At 45.5% G+C, this 15,973-nt stretch overlaps 1 protein-coding gene across 1 annotated transcript in view; it reads right to left on the bottom strand.

The window, feature by feature from the left end:
* The window catches only part of LOC147710637 (uncharacterized), an 84,462-nt gene extending 79,550 nt beyond the window's left edge, over window positions 1–4,912 (bottom strand). The window contains exon 1 of the mRNA XM_086919371.1: window positions 4,507–4,912. Coding sequence (XP_086775497.1) covers window positions 4,507–4,912 — 406 coding nt within the window. The remainder of the gene's footprint in view (window positions 1–4,506) is intronic.
* Window positions 4,913–15,973: the final 11,061 nt, after the last annotated feature.

The raw sequence follows: 15,973 nt of genomic DNA, 5'->3' as shown, positions 1-15,973 counted from the left end.
AAATAACGTCCCACATCTGTTCCGTGTGGGCTCATGTTTCAGCCTGGTCCAGTGGTCTGCCCATGAAAAAGAAGGAAGTAAGGACATGGAGCCTGATCCACAGAACTAACTTAAGACACAATCCTAAACTTACTACTTTTGGTATTCACAGAAGTTAGGATTTTGTCTTAAGTTTGTCTTAAGACAGACTTAAGTTAGGATTTTGTCTTAAGTCTGTCTTAAGTCTGTCTTAAGACAAAATACTAACTTCTGTGAATACCAAAAGTAGTAAGTTTAGGATTTTGTCTTAAGTTAGTTCTGTGAATCGGGCCCATAGTCTGGCCGCACTGCCTGACTTGGTCACTAATGAACCAGCCCAGCAGGGAGGGGAGATGACAAAAACCCATCTGGTCTCTGCTTTTTGTGTTTGGGGAGGTCGCTCAGCCATCCTTGCACCCCAGCTGTGCTCAGTGTGCCCACCTGGCGGGTAGGCGAAGGACAGAAATCCCAGGAGGACCAATCAGTGCTCGAAGTGGGCGGGATTAGAAGGGCATGGTGTGCCCCTACTTCTTTTATTAAAAAGATTCTGTTCCCCTAATTTTCTTTTCAAAACTGTGTCCCAGGACGGCAGAAATAGCAAAGGCATTCAGATAAGGCTCGGCTTGCTTTCGTGGGCATTCGGGGACGGGCAGAGAAGGAAAATTACTCTGTCTCTTCCTTACTGCCCAGAGAAGACACAGACAATGTCCTCTTTTTTTCTGTGCTGGCAGCTGCCCCACCCCCCACCTCTCTTTCTGTCTTGCTCCTCATTTAATGAAAACTGTGACTTAAAGAAACTGTTTACAACCTCTCTTTCCTTCTTTCATTTAGTTGCTTTCCTGTGAAATGGATATAAAAAAGAAAAATACTTTTGCAGGAAAAGACCTATTTCTGAAATGTTTCTATTCCAAAGTGCAGCCTTGGGATGGAGAAAAATAAAAGGTTTTTCATATGAAAAATAAATACATAACTAAATAACGCAAGACAGAGTGGTTGCAAAGTGGCCAGATTGGTTTTATTCACATCCAAACACATCAGCCTCACTTTACAGACTTTGCAGTGAAGCACTACTTTTGTTTTCTCGTCTTTCTTTGAACAGCATTCCTGGATGTATTGCAATACCTGGTTTATGGGTGGATTTGAAAACAAAATGTGTACGAAGGCTCTGTGCTTACGGATGTGGTCTTTTTAAACCATACTGCTTACGTTTTGTAAGGATATAAGCAATGGACCTTGAAACGGTTCCCTTCAGGGCCCTGTAGTCATGCCCTTAATTTCAGGAAAAACCACTTGCTTATTTCTGAATAGTGAGTGAGAGATCGTAAAGGTAACCATGTTGTTTTTGCTTACATTTCAAATGCTTTACTTAATCTTGCATTCCCTATGAGTGTTTGATTTTACATTTTTTTAAGCCAGCATATTACACTTATCAAGTGCATAATTTGAATGAGCCACATCCAAGTGTTTATAGCGGGCACAATTGGATTGTAGCTGAAGGCAGTGCGAGTTTCTCTCAGTGGGGCAGTATGGTGTTCACTGGCGGAGAGGATGTGGCACTATGGCCAGAGCTGTCTAATTTGGAATTGGGGAACCGGGTTCAGCCTTCATGACCAGTCCACCAGACCACTCTACTGTGGGAGCATATTCCCATGCTAGACCTTAAAAGGCCCCACTAGACCTTAGAAGGCCTGATGTCTTAGCACATTCAGGTGTAACCTAGTGGTGTCAAATGTGGGTTAACCTTGAAGGCCTGTCCATCACAATCCATACTGACGTTCATCTCCAGTTTTGCGGGCAGGCCTATGAAGCAGCACACCCTAGCCTAGAGCAACAGTGATCCAGTCACTGTGACTCTATCACTGAAGTCACATGAATCTTGAGCAGGTTTTTTTGTAAATTTATTTATTTCGTCCGGTTGACATGTTATTTCGCAGTGACATTTCAAAGAGTTACATTGTATGTTACATAAATAGATAATTGATCTTTACATTATACATCAGGCATTTCCCGGTGGACACATATACAGTGGTGTAATGATTATCGTTAATGTACATTAGGGTTCTCTATGGTATATACATCTCATCTTACCCCTTTAGGTTAATCCGGCATACATAGACATAGACCAACACAGCATATACATTGTACATTTTGTTCCCCCTCTCAGATACACACCCCCCAGTTAGCCTTTTCCAACCATTACCACTCGTTATTCCCTTGTTTTAATCCTCAGTTACTATGCTTAAAAGATATTGTTTTAGCGGTTCCCAGAAATCTTTGGGTCTCGATGCTCGCAGCAGTTCCTCTGCATAAACCTCCATAGTTTCTCTACAATAGGACATGTCCACCAGCCAGTCCTTAAATCTAGGGGGACGCCTGCTACCCCACCTGATAGCTACTCTCCTTTTTGCTAGCAACAGGGACACCGCAAGGAACTTCCTTCTCTTTGCTGATTTTGTTTTAGGCATCCCTAGCAGGCATATCAGAGGAGCATTCAGTATTTGTTCGGCTAGCATTTGTGAAAGTGCAGTAAACGCTCATGCTATATGCAAAAAATCGGCGTGATCAGCGTCGCATCTGTAACATTTGTCGTGTGGTCTGAGCCCATATCTGTGTAGTTGAGTCGGAGAATAGTAAATTTGGTGCAGAAATTTGAAATTAATAATGAGCAAATTGCAGTTTGATGTTAATATTTGCAGTTGCGTGCACCTCAATAGTTTCACCCAGCAATGCTTCCCATCTAACTAGTGCTGTGTTGCTAGCCTCTGTTTGTTCTGATTGCGAGGCAGTGTATAGACGTGTTATTAGCTTCCGTTTGGTCGGTGCTTGTAATAATGATTGTAATGCAAGTAGTGTCGGCGGCTCCTCCGGGTAGGTGGTGTACATGTCCTTTATCGCCATTTGTAAGCGCATATGAGCAAATATTTTCATTGGGTATTGTGTATGCTTAGTGATGGATCATTCCGTTGTTTGAACCTGCCATGTTGGAAAATATCTTTCATTGTGTGCAACTTCATGTCCCCTAATAGCGATGACATGCGTTTCTCTTGCGTCACTGATAGTCTTGGGTGATTTACTATAGGAAGTGCCTGGGCCTAAATAGGTAGTTTGTCTGCTCTGTTCGCTAGTGTGTGCCATGCTTTTGAAGTACAGCGCACCGGTTGGATTGTGTCTGTGTGTATATAAGTTGTAGGGTTGGATATAAAAGCCATCAGTGGAGTAGGATGAACACTATCAGTTTCCACCTCTGCGTGTGGGATGTACGCATGACGTGTCTTCCAGTAATGTGCGTGCTGCGCCTGCGCGCAATAAAAATACAATTGCATGTCAGGTGCACCAAAACCTCCCTGGTGGTACGGTTTCGTTAACACTTTCCAGCTTACTCTAGCTTGTTTTCCCGCCCACGTGGGTTGTTGTAACATATTTCGTAGAGTATAAAAAAATGCCTGCGTCAGCCAGATTGGGATGTTAATAAACAGATATAGAAATCTAGGACGTACTATCATCTTTTGCTGCGCAATCCTATCTGCCAGCGACAAGGGTAGCTTAGTCCATCTTGTAATCTGCTCATCTAGTTTAGTTAGCGCTTTACCATAGTTTTCTTTCAATACTTGGTCTGGGTCCCTATGTATCCAGACACCCAGGTACTTGACCGGGTCGGTGTGCCATTTTAGAGGGTAATTCAGCGTTGGTTGTGTGGTGCACTGCGTTAGAGGAATTAACACCGATTTATACGCAGACCTGCATAGCGTTCAAAGCTAATATATTCCCTGATCATGCCGTCCAGGTATGTATTCGGGTCACGCATGAACAGTACCATGTGGTCTGCGTACAGAGATATATTAAGAGGACACAGTTCCAACTGTAGGGCAACTTCGGAGAGGTGTTGGCGAATCTTGCAGGCGAGGGGCTCTAGTATCAGTGTGAATAGTATAGGTGATAGCGGGCATCCCTGTCTCGTTCCTCTACCTATGCGTATTGGGTCAGATGTCTGTCCATTGATTCTAATCCTAGCAGTCGGGTCTGTATACAGGATGGCTATCCATCTTACAAAGCCCTCCGGGAAGCCCATCCTACGCAGCACCACAAACATGTATTCCCATTCCACCGAATCAAAGGCTTTTGCAGCATCCAACAGGACTGCCGCTGCCGGCAACTCCGGATCCAAGTGGTGATAGAGGGCAAAAATGGTTCTTAAGTTTTACGTAGTGGATCTGTTTGGTACAAATCCTGCCTGGTCAGGCAGAATCAATATTTCTTGTAGTAGCTGTATTCTAGTGGCTATCACCTTCGCCAAGATTTTCACATCTATATTAAAGAGGGATAGGGGCCGGTAAGAGTCGCAGTTCGTTAGGTCCTTATCAGGGTTAGGAAGTGCGACTAACAGTGCCTCCCTAAGTGAAGCAGGGAGTTTACCTGTCTCATAGGCCTCTTAATACACTGCAGCTAGGTGTGGCAGCAAGAGGTATTGGTATGTTTTATAGAACTCACCTGGGAGTCTGTTCACCCCAGGGGCCTTGTTGTTTGGTAATGACTTGATTGCATCACTAAGTTTGTCCTTAGTAATGTGGTGGCTTAAGAACTTCCTATGAGTGTCCGATAGCCAGGCCAGTGCTACATCTTCTAAGTAGGAATCAATATCTGCTGCAGGAGTGCATGTTTGTGTGTCATATAGTTGTGAGTAGTATTCCACAAAGTGGGCCAGAATGGCAGGTGTGTCATACTGCGTGTTACCTAGATCGTCTCTAATTTGTGTTATGTATGTAGTCGTGTATGATGGTTTGATCTTGCTGGACAAAGCCCGCCCTGGTCGTCTACCCTCACCATAGTTTCGTGCTGTGTATCTCTTTGATTTGTATTTTATCTCATCCTTTGCACATGTAGAATAGTCATCCATCTTTTCCCTAATTCTTCCTAATAAAGTAGGGTCACCGGTTTGCGTACGTTCCGCCTCTAACATTCCAATGTCTTTTTCTATAATTGTCAATTGTTGTTGTATGTCTTTTAGAATCCCAGCGTGTTTACTAATGCAGTGACCTCTGATAGTGACCTTGAATGCTTCCCATAAAGTACCAGCACTTGACACTGATCCTGCATTCAAATCAAAATAGTCTGTTATTGCCTGACGGAGCTCTGTGTGAAATACCTGGTCCAGCAGGGTACTCCCCTGTAACCGCCATGTGAATTGTTTAGGGATGTGGGTGGGGATCTCCAACGCAATACATACCGGAGAGTGATCAAATAAGGTTTTGGGTAAATGTGTGATCGATGGGGTCCAAGTGCATGCCTCTGCTGTGAGTAGCCAGTAGTCTATTCTTGACCACGTGTTGTGCGTGGTTGACGTCCATGTGCCCTCTCTGCTACCACTGTGTCTCATTCTCCATACATCTGTCATTCCCCACAATTCCATGCCCTCTTTTAGAACTTTAGCTGCTCGCTTTCCATAACGCTCATTACCCATGGATCTATCAAGGGTTGGGTCTACGCAGGTGTTAAAATCCCCTCCCCATAATATAGGTGCACTGGGAAAATCTCTAAGTTTCATCCATACGTCTGTGTAGAAGTCAGGGTTGTCCATATTAGGTCCATACGAGGTTACTACTGTCAATTTTGTGCCCTCAAAGTTCGCCTGTATTATAACGTATCTGCCCTGGTCATCTCGTAGTTCACGTATGAGCTGAAAAGGGACATTGCATCTAACCAGCAGTAACACCCCTCTGGCGTAAGTGGAATAGGAGGATGCCATTCGGTATGCCGCCCATCGGGCGCTTATACGCATGTCTGTGTTGGGGGTAAGGTGGGTTTCTTGTATACACGCTACGTCTATCCCATGCCTATCCAAGTATGCAAATACCTTACGCACTTTCTGTGGGTTATGTAGCCCCCGTACATTCCATGTGATAAAGGTCAGTTTCCTAGTTGAACAGTCAGCCATACCCCTGTGCGTCTGTGTCCACCGAGAATCCTCCCGGTTTGCTTAACTTCAAGTTCGATGTAAGCACTATACCAATCACCACTCTTGTCAACCAGACATTTTCTGAATACCCCGAACTAAGTCCCACCTCCTCCCACTCTGCTAAAGACGGAGACTTTCCCAAAAATAGCATTCCCATTCCCCCTCTTCTCCCTTCCTTCCACCCCGCATAAGTATCCAAAACAGCCCCAACAAACATATACAGAAAGAGCATAAGTGGTGCACACCAAGGGGCAGGAGCTGCCAGCCCATTTCCTGTGGATCCCAACCACATAGGCCTATGCCCTACTAACCACAACATATTTAGAAACTATAAACTCCTGCTTGCATTGATAAGTACATGAGCAAGACTACCACGTGTAAGTGAAATGACAACAGTAATTTAGATGAATAACTTTACAGTCTGTGGCCTTTCGGCCATAAAACATTTGTACATCCCGTCCACAGCCATAATGACACTTATCTGGAGAGGATATTCAGCCTCCGAGCACTTCTGCTCAGAGCCCTGCTTAGCTTTTTCCTCTCTTGAAGCCACTGCGGCACCAGTGTGTTCTTAGTTCAAAAAACTCACAGGAATTTGATCAATCCATTCCTTTCATCGGTGTCCAAAGTCTTGCCGCACTGCCTCCAGGGTCTTCAGGTTTTCCGCACATTTATCTATTCACGTGTTCAGTGTACGTCCCAATATAGAAAAAGGGTCTCCAATGATCCAGCCATCACTCAGCTGTGTCCGATGTTGCAGCCTGGTCATCCTGGTCGGTCCTCGGGGATTTTCGTCTCCGGCCTCCACTGTGTCTTTGCTGAATGAATTTCATCACGTCTTTAGGCTCGTTGAAGATTTTAGATTTCCCATCCTCCGTGATCTTGAGCCGTGCAGGGTACAGCATGGCGTATGGTACATTTAATTCTCTCAGTTTCTGTTTCAATGTGAGGAATTTCTTCCGGGCCTCTTGGGACGCCACCGTAAAGTCCGGGTATATGGATATATCCATGCCTTGATGAGTTAACTTCTGCTTCTCACGGGCCTTCCGGAGAGCGGCGTCTCTATCTCTATAGTTGAGTTTGCGGGCTATAATCGGGCTCGGACGCGAACCAGTTAGGGGTTTTGGCGCAAGAGATCTATGCGCCCTTTCCACTATAAAAACTTCTGGGAACTCGTCTCTTCCAAACAGCGAGATTAGCAGCTCTTCTACATACCTCTCCATGGGTCCTGTGTTCGTCGTCTCGGAAATACCCATCAGGCGTATAATGTTTCTCTGTGACCTCGCTTCCAAATCCTCTGCCTTCGCTGCGAGGTCAGCCATCTGCTTATCCATTCGCACCTGTTTGGAATCCATCTATACGTGCGCATCCTCTGTCTCGGATATGCGACGCTCCGCCATATCCAGCCTCTCCGTGTATTTGACCAGGCGCTTCGACATCCTATCGACCCTATAAGTGAGAGAGTCTATTTTTCCATCAATATTCGTCAGTGCCGCTTGGATTGTAGCAAACATTACCTGCACGTCTCCAGTTGGAACTCCACTAGTCGCGCCCGAGTGCCCTTGTACTGGTTGTTGTTCTTCAGTATTCTGTTCTGAAGGTTTTTTAGCAGTATCAAAGTTAATTTTAGGTTGGTTTCTATCCGGCTTGCCCATCGTTGGCCACGGTCAGGGCCGGGACGCAGTTGTTTGATGAAAAATGCTCAGATTAACTTTGGCCCTCTCGCCAAGCTGTATTTATGATGGCGGCTATCTGGGCCCGCTGGATTCCCAAGGTTGGTAGGTGATTCGTTCCTCCTTATCGTCGCTATTTTGTCCCTGCGCGATCATAATATGGCACAAGGGCGTCTACCCAGGCTCCGTGTCCAGCTGCACTTATTAATTGCGCTTTCAGAGGGCCGCCTGCGTGTCGCGTTTGCAGTTGTGAGCTCGTCCTCTATCCTGCGCGCAAGTTGTTCGCCTCCGTCACCCACACCACATGTATCTGCTAGGGCTGCAGCTTCACTTCTCACCTGTAGTACCGTGTGTATGGTCCTGGCAGAGGCGATGTGCAAGGTGAGCTCACCAGTTGCTGTCCCCCCGGGCCTTTCCAGCAATCCTCTCCACCGTGAAGCTGGGCACCCGTTTCCCTGCCGAGCCCTGCCAACCTCCTCTCATCGCTCCGTGGATGGGCAGGGAGGCGGGGTGGGACCCGCTCAGTCGCACCACAGGATGGGGGCCACGTAGTCTCGCCAGGCCCCGGTACGGGCCACTGCACAGGTCCCCCTCGCCTGTCTGGGGGTCAGGCCTGTCGCCTACGCCTTCCCGGCAGCCTCCCGGCGCCCGCGTGGGACCTCGGCAGTTCTTCTGGAGGGCTCCGACCAGCGTACGGCTTCAGAGGCAGTGCCCGCTCCAAGGATGGAAGGTCCTCTACCGGCCCCTCCCCGGCCTCGTTATCGGCTAAGTCCCGACTGGAGCCCACCTCACTCCCGCGCCGAACCCCCGGCCAAGCGGACCCCAGGCTCCAAGCGAGGCCGGCGTGCATGCCTTGCGTCGCGGCCACAGCACTCATCACAGGTCCCCGACCTCAATTTCGATTTCTGCTCACTAGGCTGCACACGGGACGAGTTAGGCACCTCTCATTTTGAGCGTATTTAAGCTCAATTTACTGAGGCACGGGCACTGGGCATTTATCAGCGGTAGACCCCGTTTCAGTGGCAGAGTTTAGTTTCAAAATTCAGGATTTTGATGCATTATTTCGAGCTTACTGCGAGGAGCTCTTCTAGTATACCGCCATCTCGCAGCGTGTCAAGCTCCGCCTCCAAACCTTGAGCAGGTTAGGGTGATGTGAACGGTGTGGCTGCACTGGGTACCTATTTTGAGTGAGTGCGTAGAGTTTGCAAGTATATTATGGTTTAACAAAAACTTGCAGCCTCCTTGCTGGCCTCCAGCAATTTTCAGCAACAATACAAATGTCATGGTAACTTCGGTGATTAATGTTCTTCCTGGAGAGAGATCCGAGTTTTGTCTAGTGGAAGAAATGACTCCTGGAAAGGTAGCACAGAGGGTTAATGTGCCTGCTGCAAAGAACATGTTCCATGCAGATTACAAAGTGCACATAATGTTAACTAGGTTAGTAGGTTACTGCTTTTGTCAGAGAGATGCTTTTGTTACTTGCAGTTTATAAGTTAAAATCCTAACGTTGAACAGTGAGCTATTAAACTATACTACCTACTAGTATGGTTGTCATGTGGCTTCTACACCTTGTAGTCCTTTGTCTTATTTCCAATACAGTAAATTACACCCGTATAAATGATTGTCTCTGTGTAGTGTGTGATGTAAAGTGCTCTGACACCGTACACTAGTATGAGTGGCGCTGTGAATCAAATTAAATGCATCTGAGAAAGAGTGTAGGTATGGAGACTTGAGGGGGACTGTTAAAGGGTGGTAGTGAGGGAGTCCGAGGCGTAGTATACAACGGTTACCACGCATTTTTTACAACGCGGTACCGTTACCACGCTACTTTTACCACGCAGGTCGTTACAACGAAATGCGCTGGGGGGCGCTCCAGGATAGTAAATACTTTAATTTACTATCCAACTCCTTTCCCTAGAGTCCACGGGGACTGGAGTTGGAATAGTAAATTAAATAATTTACTATCCAGCGCCCCTCCACGCAAGTCGTTGTAACGACTTGCGTGGTAAAAGTAGCGTGGTAACGGTACGCATTGTAAAAGTACGCGTGGTACCGTCATACATCCCCGAGGCGTAGGTGATCATTGGGGGCACCAGCAAACAACATTGTTGCATAGGGCGCCAGCAGCAGTAAAGCCGGCCCTGCCATCGAGGCCAGTCCGCCTTACCCATTGGTACCTCCATTGGCCTTGTTTCAGCAGTAGTAGCTGCAACCCACTAAGGATCGGCAATGCAGGATTTGCATGCACACCAAACTAAGTTTGCAAACTTCACAGTCTCTCTGCTTCATGCACAAGCACTTTTAACATGTGCTACCTGCTCTGGAGCCACTGGAAATATGCAGCAATGGGGGACAAAATGATGCAGCAGTGTTGACTAAATTATGCAACAAAAAAGGCAGCAGTGTAATGCAATATACTTTCTTATACTTTATTATTTTGACATTTTTACACATGTTAAGTCTCTGCAAAGAATCTGCCCCATTAGTATCCGTATAACATACAAATGCAGCAGTGAGAAAGGCGATCAGTCAACCTTTGCAAAGGGCCGTCCACTTTGCAGCAACTCAAGTCACATTTTTTAGTAACTTTTTATCCGTTTGAGCTACAAAAATGATTAGTTAAAACTGGAAGATTATGCACAGGATGATGTATTATGTGGCAAATATGGCAGAGCCATAATTTTAGAGAAAACATTTGCAAACTAGGATATTCTGCCATTCATGTTTGAACTGCTCTTGTGGAAGAAGGGAGGAGAAGTGCTAATGAGAGAAACTGCATGGCTTGGAGACAAATGGCTTGTGATTCCACTTTTAAGCGTATTTGGGACATTGTGTGATTGGAAATATATCCCACTTTGTGAATGTATTTGAATGCCAATAACTCCTATTAAACCTTAAATAATCATTCTCTCTCCTGTCCTCTATTCCCTTTAATCTTTTCTATTGCTCCCTCTTTTCTTTCCTCTTTTCTTTTATTCTATTTCCTCCCCTGTCCCCATCTCAAAATTTGATAGTGATACGTTTGTTTATTGCTTTGATAGTAGCTTTTATCTAATCGGATTCTATACTCTATAAAAGGCTACTTTTACTTTTATACGCATTTACTTTGCTTACTTCTCAATTTTAGCCCCTGATTGTATATTTCTCTTGATTCAATTGTATCACTTTTATTGTATTTTGTTCCTTCTATTCTTTATCACTTCTTTATCAATAAAATTTTCTTGAAATCAAAAACCTTAAATAATCAAGTGTATCCTTTGGTTGAATTAAATTACACAATAAGATGTAACTGGTTGGTGAAATGCCAAACAAATACTAAACATTGGGATGTTTGGCACATTCTGGCCACACCTCTGACTCCGCCCACTGACCCAATCTTTGGGTTATCCCCGCCCTCGGAGTCTCCGCCCACCGTTCTCCTACTTCCCCTCCCCCCCACTTTGACAACTGGGACAATAAATCCCCGTCCTGTTCGACACCCAGGCCATGCCCCTTCCCTTTAGTTCAGGCGTCTAGGCCAGCCATTTAATGCAACAGGCCCAAGGCCACCAGACAGGCCATTGGTGAAGGCGCAAAGGGCAAAACTGCACAAAAATTGGCCACCACACCGCACAAATAAAGCCCCACAATTGACCCTCATGCTCAGGCCCATATCTGTGTCCCTAACTGCCCACCTTCCCAATCCAAGGCTGCCAGTCCCTGCACCCCACAGGGTTAATTTTCTGGGAGACAGGCAATCTGGCTTTCTACCCATCAGGGGTAGGGAGTCTGTACTTTCTGACTTTAGCAGGCATTTCTGGCTGATGGATGGGCTCATTCAACCTTGTTGGCAGGGGGTGACTTGTGTTCATGGGCAGAAAGTGCATTGCCCTGCTACCCTCCAGGGAGAGGCAACTACAGGGAAAATCAACACAGAACAGTTAAAAAGAAATTACTTCTCTGAGGGGTGTGCTGAATCTTCTGGGTGAACTCTAGTGACCTTTGCATATATCCTACTGCAAGTGCCAGCAAAGTGAGGTTTTCTTCCACCTGCAGGCACACGCTACAGCAGTGACATCACATGAGAGGGAATGCTGAATTACAATGCCATGGATATGGTTGCTTTTGGGTCGCATGAGCAGTGGTCCTGGTAGGAGTTACAAAACTCAATGCACTGACTTGGGGAGGGCAGGCCGATGAGGACAAGGAGGGAGTGGGTGGCAACAATTTGTTGATTATCACAGACGGGCAGGATGTAAGAGGGGTGCAGGGGCCTGCTCTCAATGCAGTAACAGGTTAGTACTGCATTTGATTTCACTTTGAAAAAAACATTATTGAACCGAGGACACAGAATGCTCCTTATCAGAAGAGAAGGAACCAGCTGCAGACAACAATTGCACTTGTGGATTAAGAGATAGGTATGCAGTTAAGCATCTGCATGAAGGGCCTCATCACCCCCCACCCCGCCCCATCGCCTCCCTGCCTTAGCAGGCAGCTATAAAGGGAGTGGGGTTCTTGATGGGCCTCTTCTGTCTGCAGCTTGGTAAACACCCATAATGAACTTGGGAGGGTGAGTGAGTGAAAGGAAGGGTGAATGAATGAGTGAAAGGTTGGATGTAAGAATAAAAGAGAGAAAGGGAGAGAGGTTGTATGAGTGAAAGAGAGGGCAGATGGATGAATGGAAAGGTGAAAGGGTGAATGGATGGCGGAATGAAAGGATGGATGAATGAATGATGAAAGAATGGATAGATGAAAGAATGAGTGAAAGGATAAATGGATGAGTGGAAGTGTTAAAGGATGGGTGAGTGGATGAATGGATTGAGTGAAAATATAGATGAATGAGTGCAAGAGTGGATGAGTGAAAGGATGTATGTAAAGATGGATGAGTAAAACAATGGATTGATGAGTTAAAGGCAGCAGGGTAGAAGGATGTGTGGATGAAAGGATGGATGGATGAGTGAAAGGGTGAATTGATGGATGAATAGATGGATGAGTGAATGAAAGGATGGGTAAATGGAGGGATGTATAAGTGGATGGATAGTTGGATGGATGAAACGATAGATGGATGAGTCAAAGGTAGGATGATGGATGGATGGAGTGAAAGGATAGATAGATGAAGTGAAAGGGTGGGTGGGTAAGCGAAAGGATGGATGGTTGATTGAAATGATGAAGGAATGGATGGATGAAAGGGGTGGATAAGTGAAAGGATGGATGATTGAGTGGATGGATTGATTTGATTGATGGGTGTCCCTGGACCAGTGGCGTTGGTATTTTTAGATGTCATTCCCAGCTTCAATATGGTAGATATGGCATCCTGGTGAATAGATCACACAATGTAGCGGGACCACTTCCCTATGAACCGCTTACCCTTCATTGGTCTCTCAGTAATCTGCTCTCGTGGTGACTGCCTCACACATACAGATCTAAGCCGAGAATGAAGCTATAACACGATTACTACCTTTAGCAAAACAAAACAACATTTTCAATAACCAACGTTTTTCCCCGAAACTTGGAGGAACCTGTGCTAGATTTTTAGTTTCACTTAAGAAGCCAGTTTTATATTGTATGAAAAGAGAGCAGATATAAATGGATGCTTTGACTGAGAGCCTTGAGAAAGTCCGTCAATAAGGGGGAAACATGTCGGCTGTTGTGAGTTAACTTTAATGAAACAATAAAATTAAAATCACAAGAAGAATTGAACTAGTTCTCTATTGTTATATTCAATAAATGCTAAAAGAACATTTACTATTGGAATTATGGATTATGACATGTGCAGTCTAAGAAATATGTTCAGGGTCGGACTGGGTCAGAAAATAGGCCTGGACACCAACATAAAAGTGCCCCCATTAGTGAATTACAAAGCTAAAAAAGCGACCATGTTTTCAAATTGGGGAAGTTTTGAACTTGTTAACACATGCTGTAAACATGGCTTGCGAGGTGTGGAAGACTGCAATTAACTTGCTGCAGGTCATTTTTAATATCAGGAATATCAGCAGTAAAAACCGGCCCAGCAGTCCATAAAACAGGCCCACAAACAGCCAAAAATGCAAGCCCACACACTGACCTGTCAGACCAGAACATCTGGCACTGCCTGATATGTCCATCTGACCCTGCCTCTGTTTCAGTCCCAAAAAGGACCCATTACTGGTTCCAAAATACAAGTGGTGGCAAGAGGGTGTTTTTGTAGGTTAGGACTTATTTATCACACCCAAGTTTCATTTCCTAATATTTTGATACATACCGTTAACGCTTCAACAATGTGCGCCAAAGTGTGGGTATTGCTGCTGCCTGTGTTGTCTTCATACAAACAAGAGATAGAAGGTGTCTGAGGTGTTTATTTATTTCCTTAAGTTCTTTTGGTCAATAGGGTGCCACAGGTTAAGTGAGGGGCCTGTCAGCCCCCCTGCTCATACTGGGTTCTTGTGGTGTGCCAAAGACTCTCCCCTATTCACAGTCCTGTGCCTCTTTGCACTGAGGTTCTGTAAATCCTGTTTTGTCCCATTAGGTTATGGTTCCGTCACGATTTTGGTGATGTTGTACCGTATTTAGTAAGTACGGCTAATATGGAGTGAATTCGTCACGTTAACTAGCGAGTTCATTGCATATTCAGAGGCTTTGTCTCGAATATGGGTTCCATTTTGTCCGTGTCTCCATTTTGTGTTGCCATCACGTAGGCCCATGGAGGTAACCAAACGAACAAAGTTGCATGGGCTTCGTTGTTCATGCACTTATTAACTAGGCCTTTTCTGATTTGTGAGTGAACCTGACTCCTTCACCTGAAACTGACCTCGCTAAGCCAATTTCCTTGGTTGATCGTTGTCTGAGATTGCCAATCAATGTTCAGGACATCATTACCTTTTAGGTTCTTTACACATGCCTTATCTTGCTCGTTATCTGTCATTGTTTCCTTTCTATGCTTTCTTCATTACATGCATTGTGCTTTCAATTATGGGTTTGTCCGGCTTGGGGAGATTGGATTTGGGACATTCCTAATAATTAACTTTGGGTTGGGTTACTGAAAACTGAGTTTTCTGTCATGTGATACTTTGTTTGAAAATGTACCTTATTGGCTAGAATTTTGTGCAGTGGGTGTCCATTTGTAATGTGAATATTGGGTATAAAAAGGGATGTTTCGCCTTACAAAAATTGAACAGTTTCCTGAATTGTACACGTGTTGTATTTCTAGGATTTCTGTTACTAGCTGCAGCTAATAAATTTGGTCTTTGACACCACCCAGAAGTATTCCGTGTCTCTATATACCAAGACAGGTGAATCCGAAGACTTTGGGCGTGCCCCTGGCGCCGCTGGGTTTAAAACCCGGCTCTTCAACTGGCGCCCAAAGTGGGGCGACTTCAGCGGTACCGGTCCAAGCCCAAGGATTGTGAGGAGCTTCGTGAGGAAATTCTGGAGGAGGGCCCCCACTTCATCGACCCCTGCATGTCGACTGTGGACCGAAGGTTTTTACTGCGAGGCTTCCCCCTTTCCGACGGCTACGAAGGACTGCTGCCCTGACTGTCGCCCTGTCTTGGACCCTCTTGTGATGAGTTGTAAGGTGAGACGTTAGACGGACTTCTGGTGGCGTGACAGACATTTTGGTTAAGTATAAGTGGGTCGCTCCCACGACCTTGTTTGGTTTCTTGGGTTTCTTTGATTTGGTTATTGCAATTACCAAGCCGAGGGGCTCGTATATTTGCGAGTATATCGTTTTTGATAACCCCTTGAAGTTTGGAGCTAGATTAGTGAGCTATAAGATGCCTGGTCTTAGCAAATTTAGGAAATGGTTTTGTTGTAGTTGTAACAGGGATTCCCGATTGGAGGACTCGTGTCCGATACCTCCGGTTGGAACTCCAACTTATGAGCTCTATTCAAAGCATGGCATGGGTCCAATTACGTTTAATGAAGTATGGGTCCGCTATACGAAGAAAGATGGTGTCTTACGATGGCCCCAACATGGTAGTTTCGAATCAGAGGTTTTAGATAACCTTGAAGTTGCGTTATTTAGGAAGAAAGCCGGCCGGCGATGTTTGACTCTTTCCGCCTAAGGCGTAAGGAAGCCAAACAGCGAGAAATTAAGCAAGCTAAGAGAGATAGGAAAGAAAAGAATATATCGATAATACAAGCTGCTAGGCAGTTTAAGGAAGATGAAGAAGATCGTGCGATTGAGGTGTCAGACAGACAACATTGCATGGCCATTGACAAATGTTATCCGGCTTTGCCACCTCTTCTTCCGAAGGTGACAAATGACCCTGAAAAGGATCCTTTGATGTCGCATTTGTTGAGATTACCACCCCCTTATGTGCAGAGTGCTGCGGCACCTCCGCGACCCCCAGTTGTTCAACCCCCTGTTGCT

Source organism: Lissotriton vulgaris, chromosome 5 (genome assembly GCF_964263255.1).
Source record: "Lissotriton vulgaris chromosome 5, aLisVul1.2, whole genome shotgun sequence".
Taxonomy (NCBI): Eukaryota; Metazoa; Chordata; class Amphibia; order Caudata; family Salamandridae; genus Lissotriton; species Lissotriton vulgaris.
This window is presented reverse-complemented; position numbering and strand designations above follow the sequence as displayed.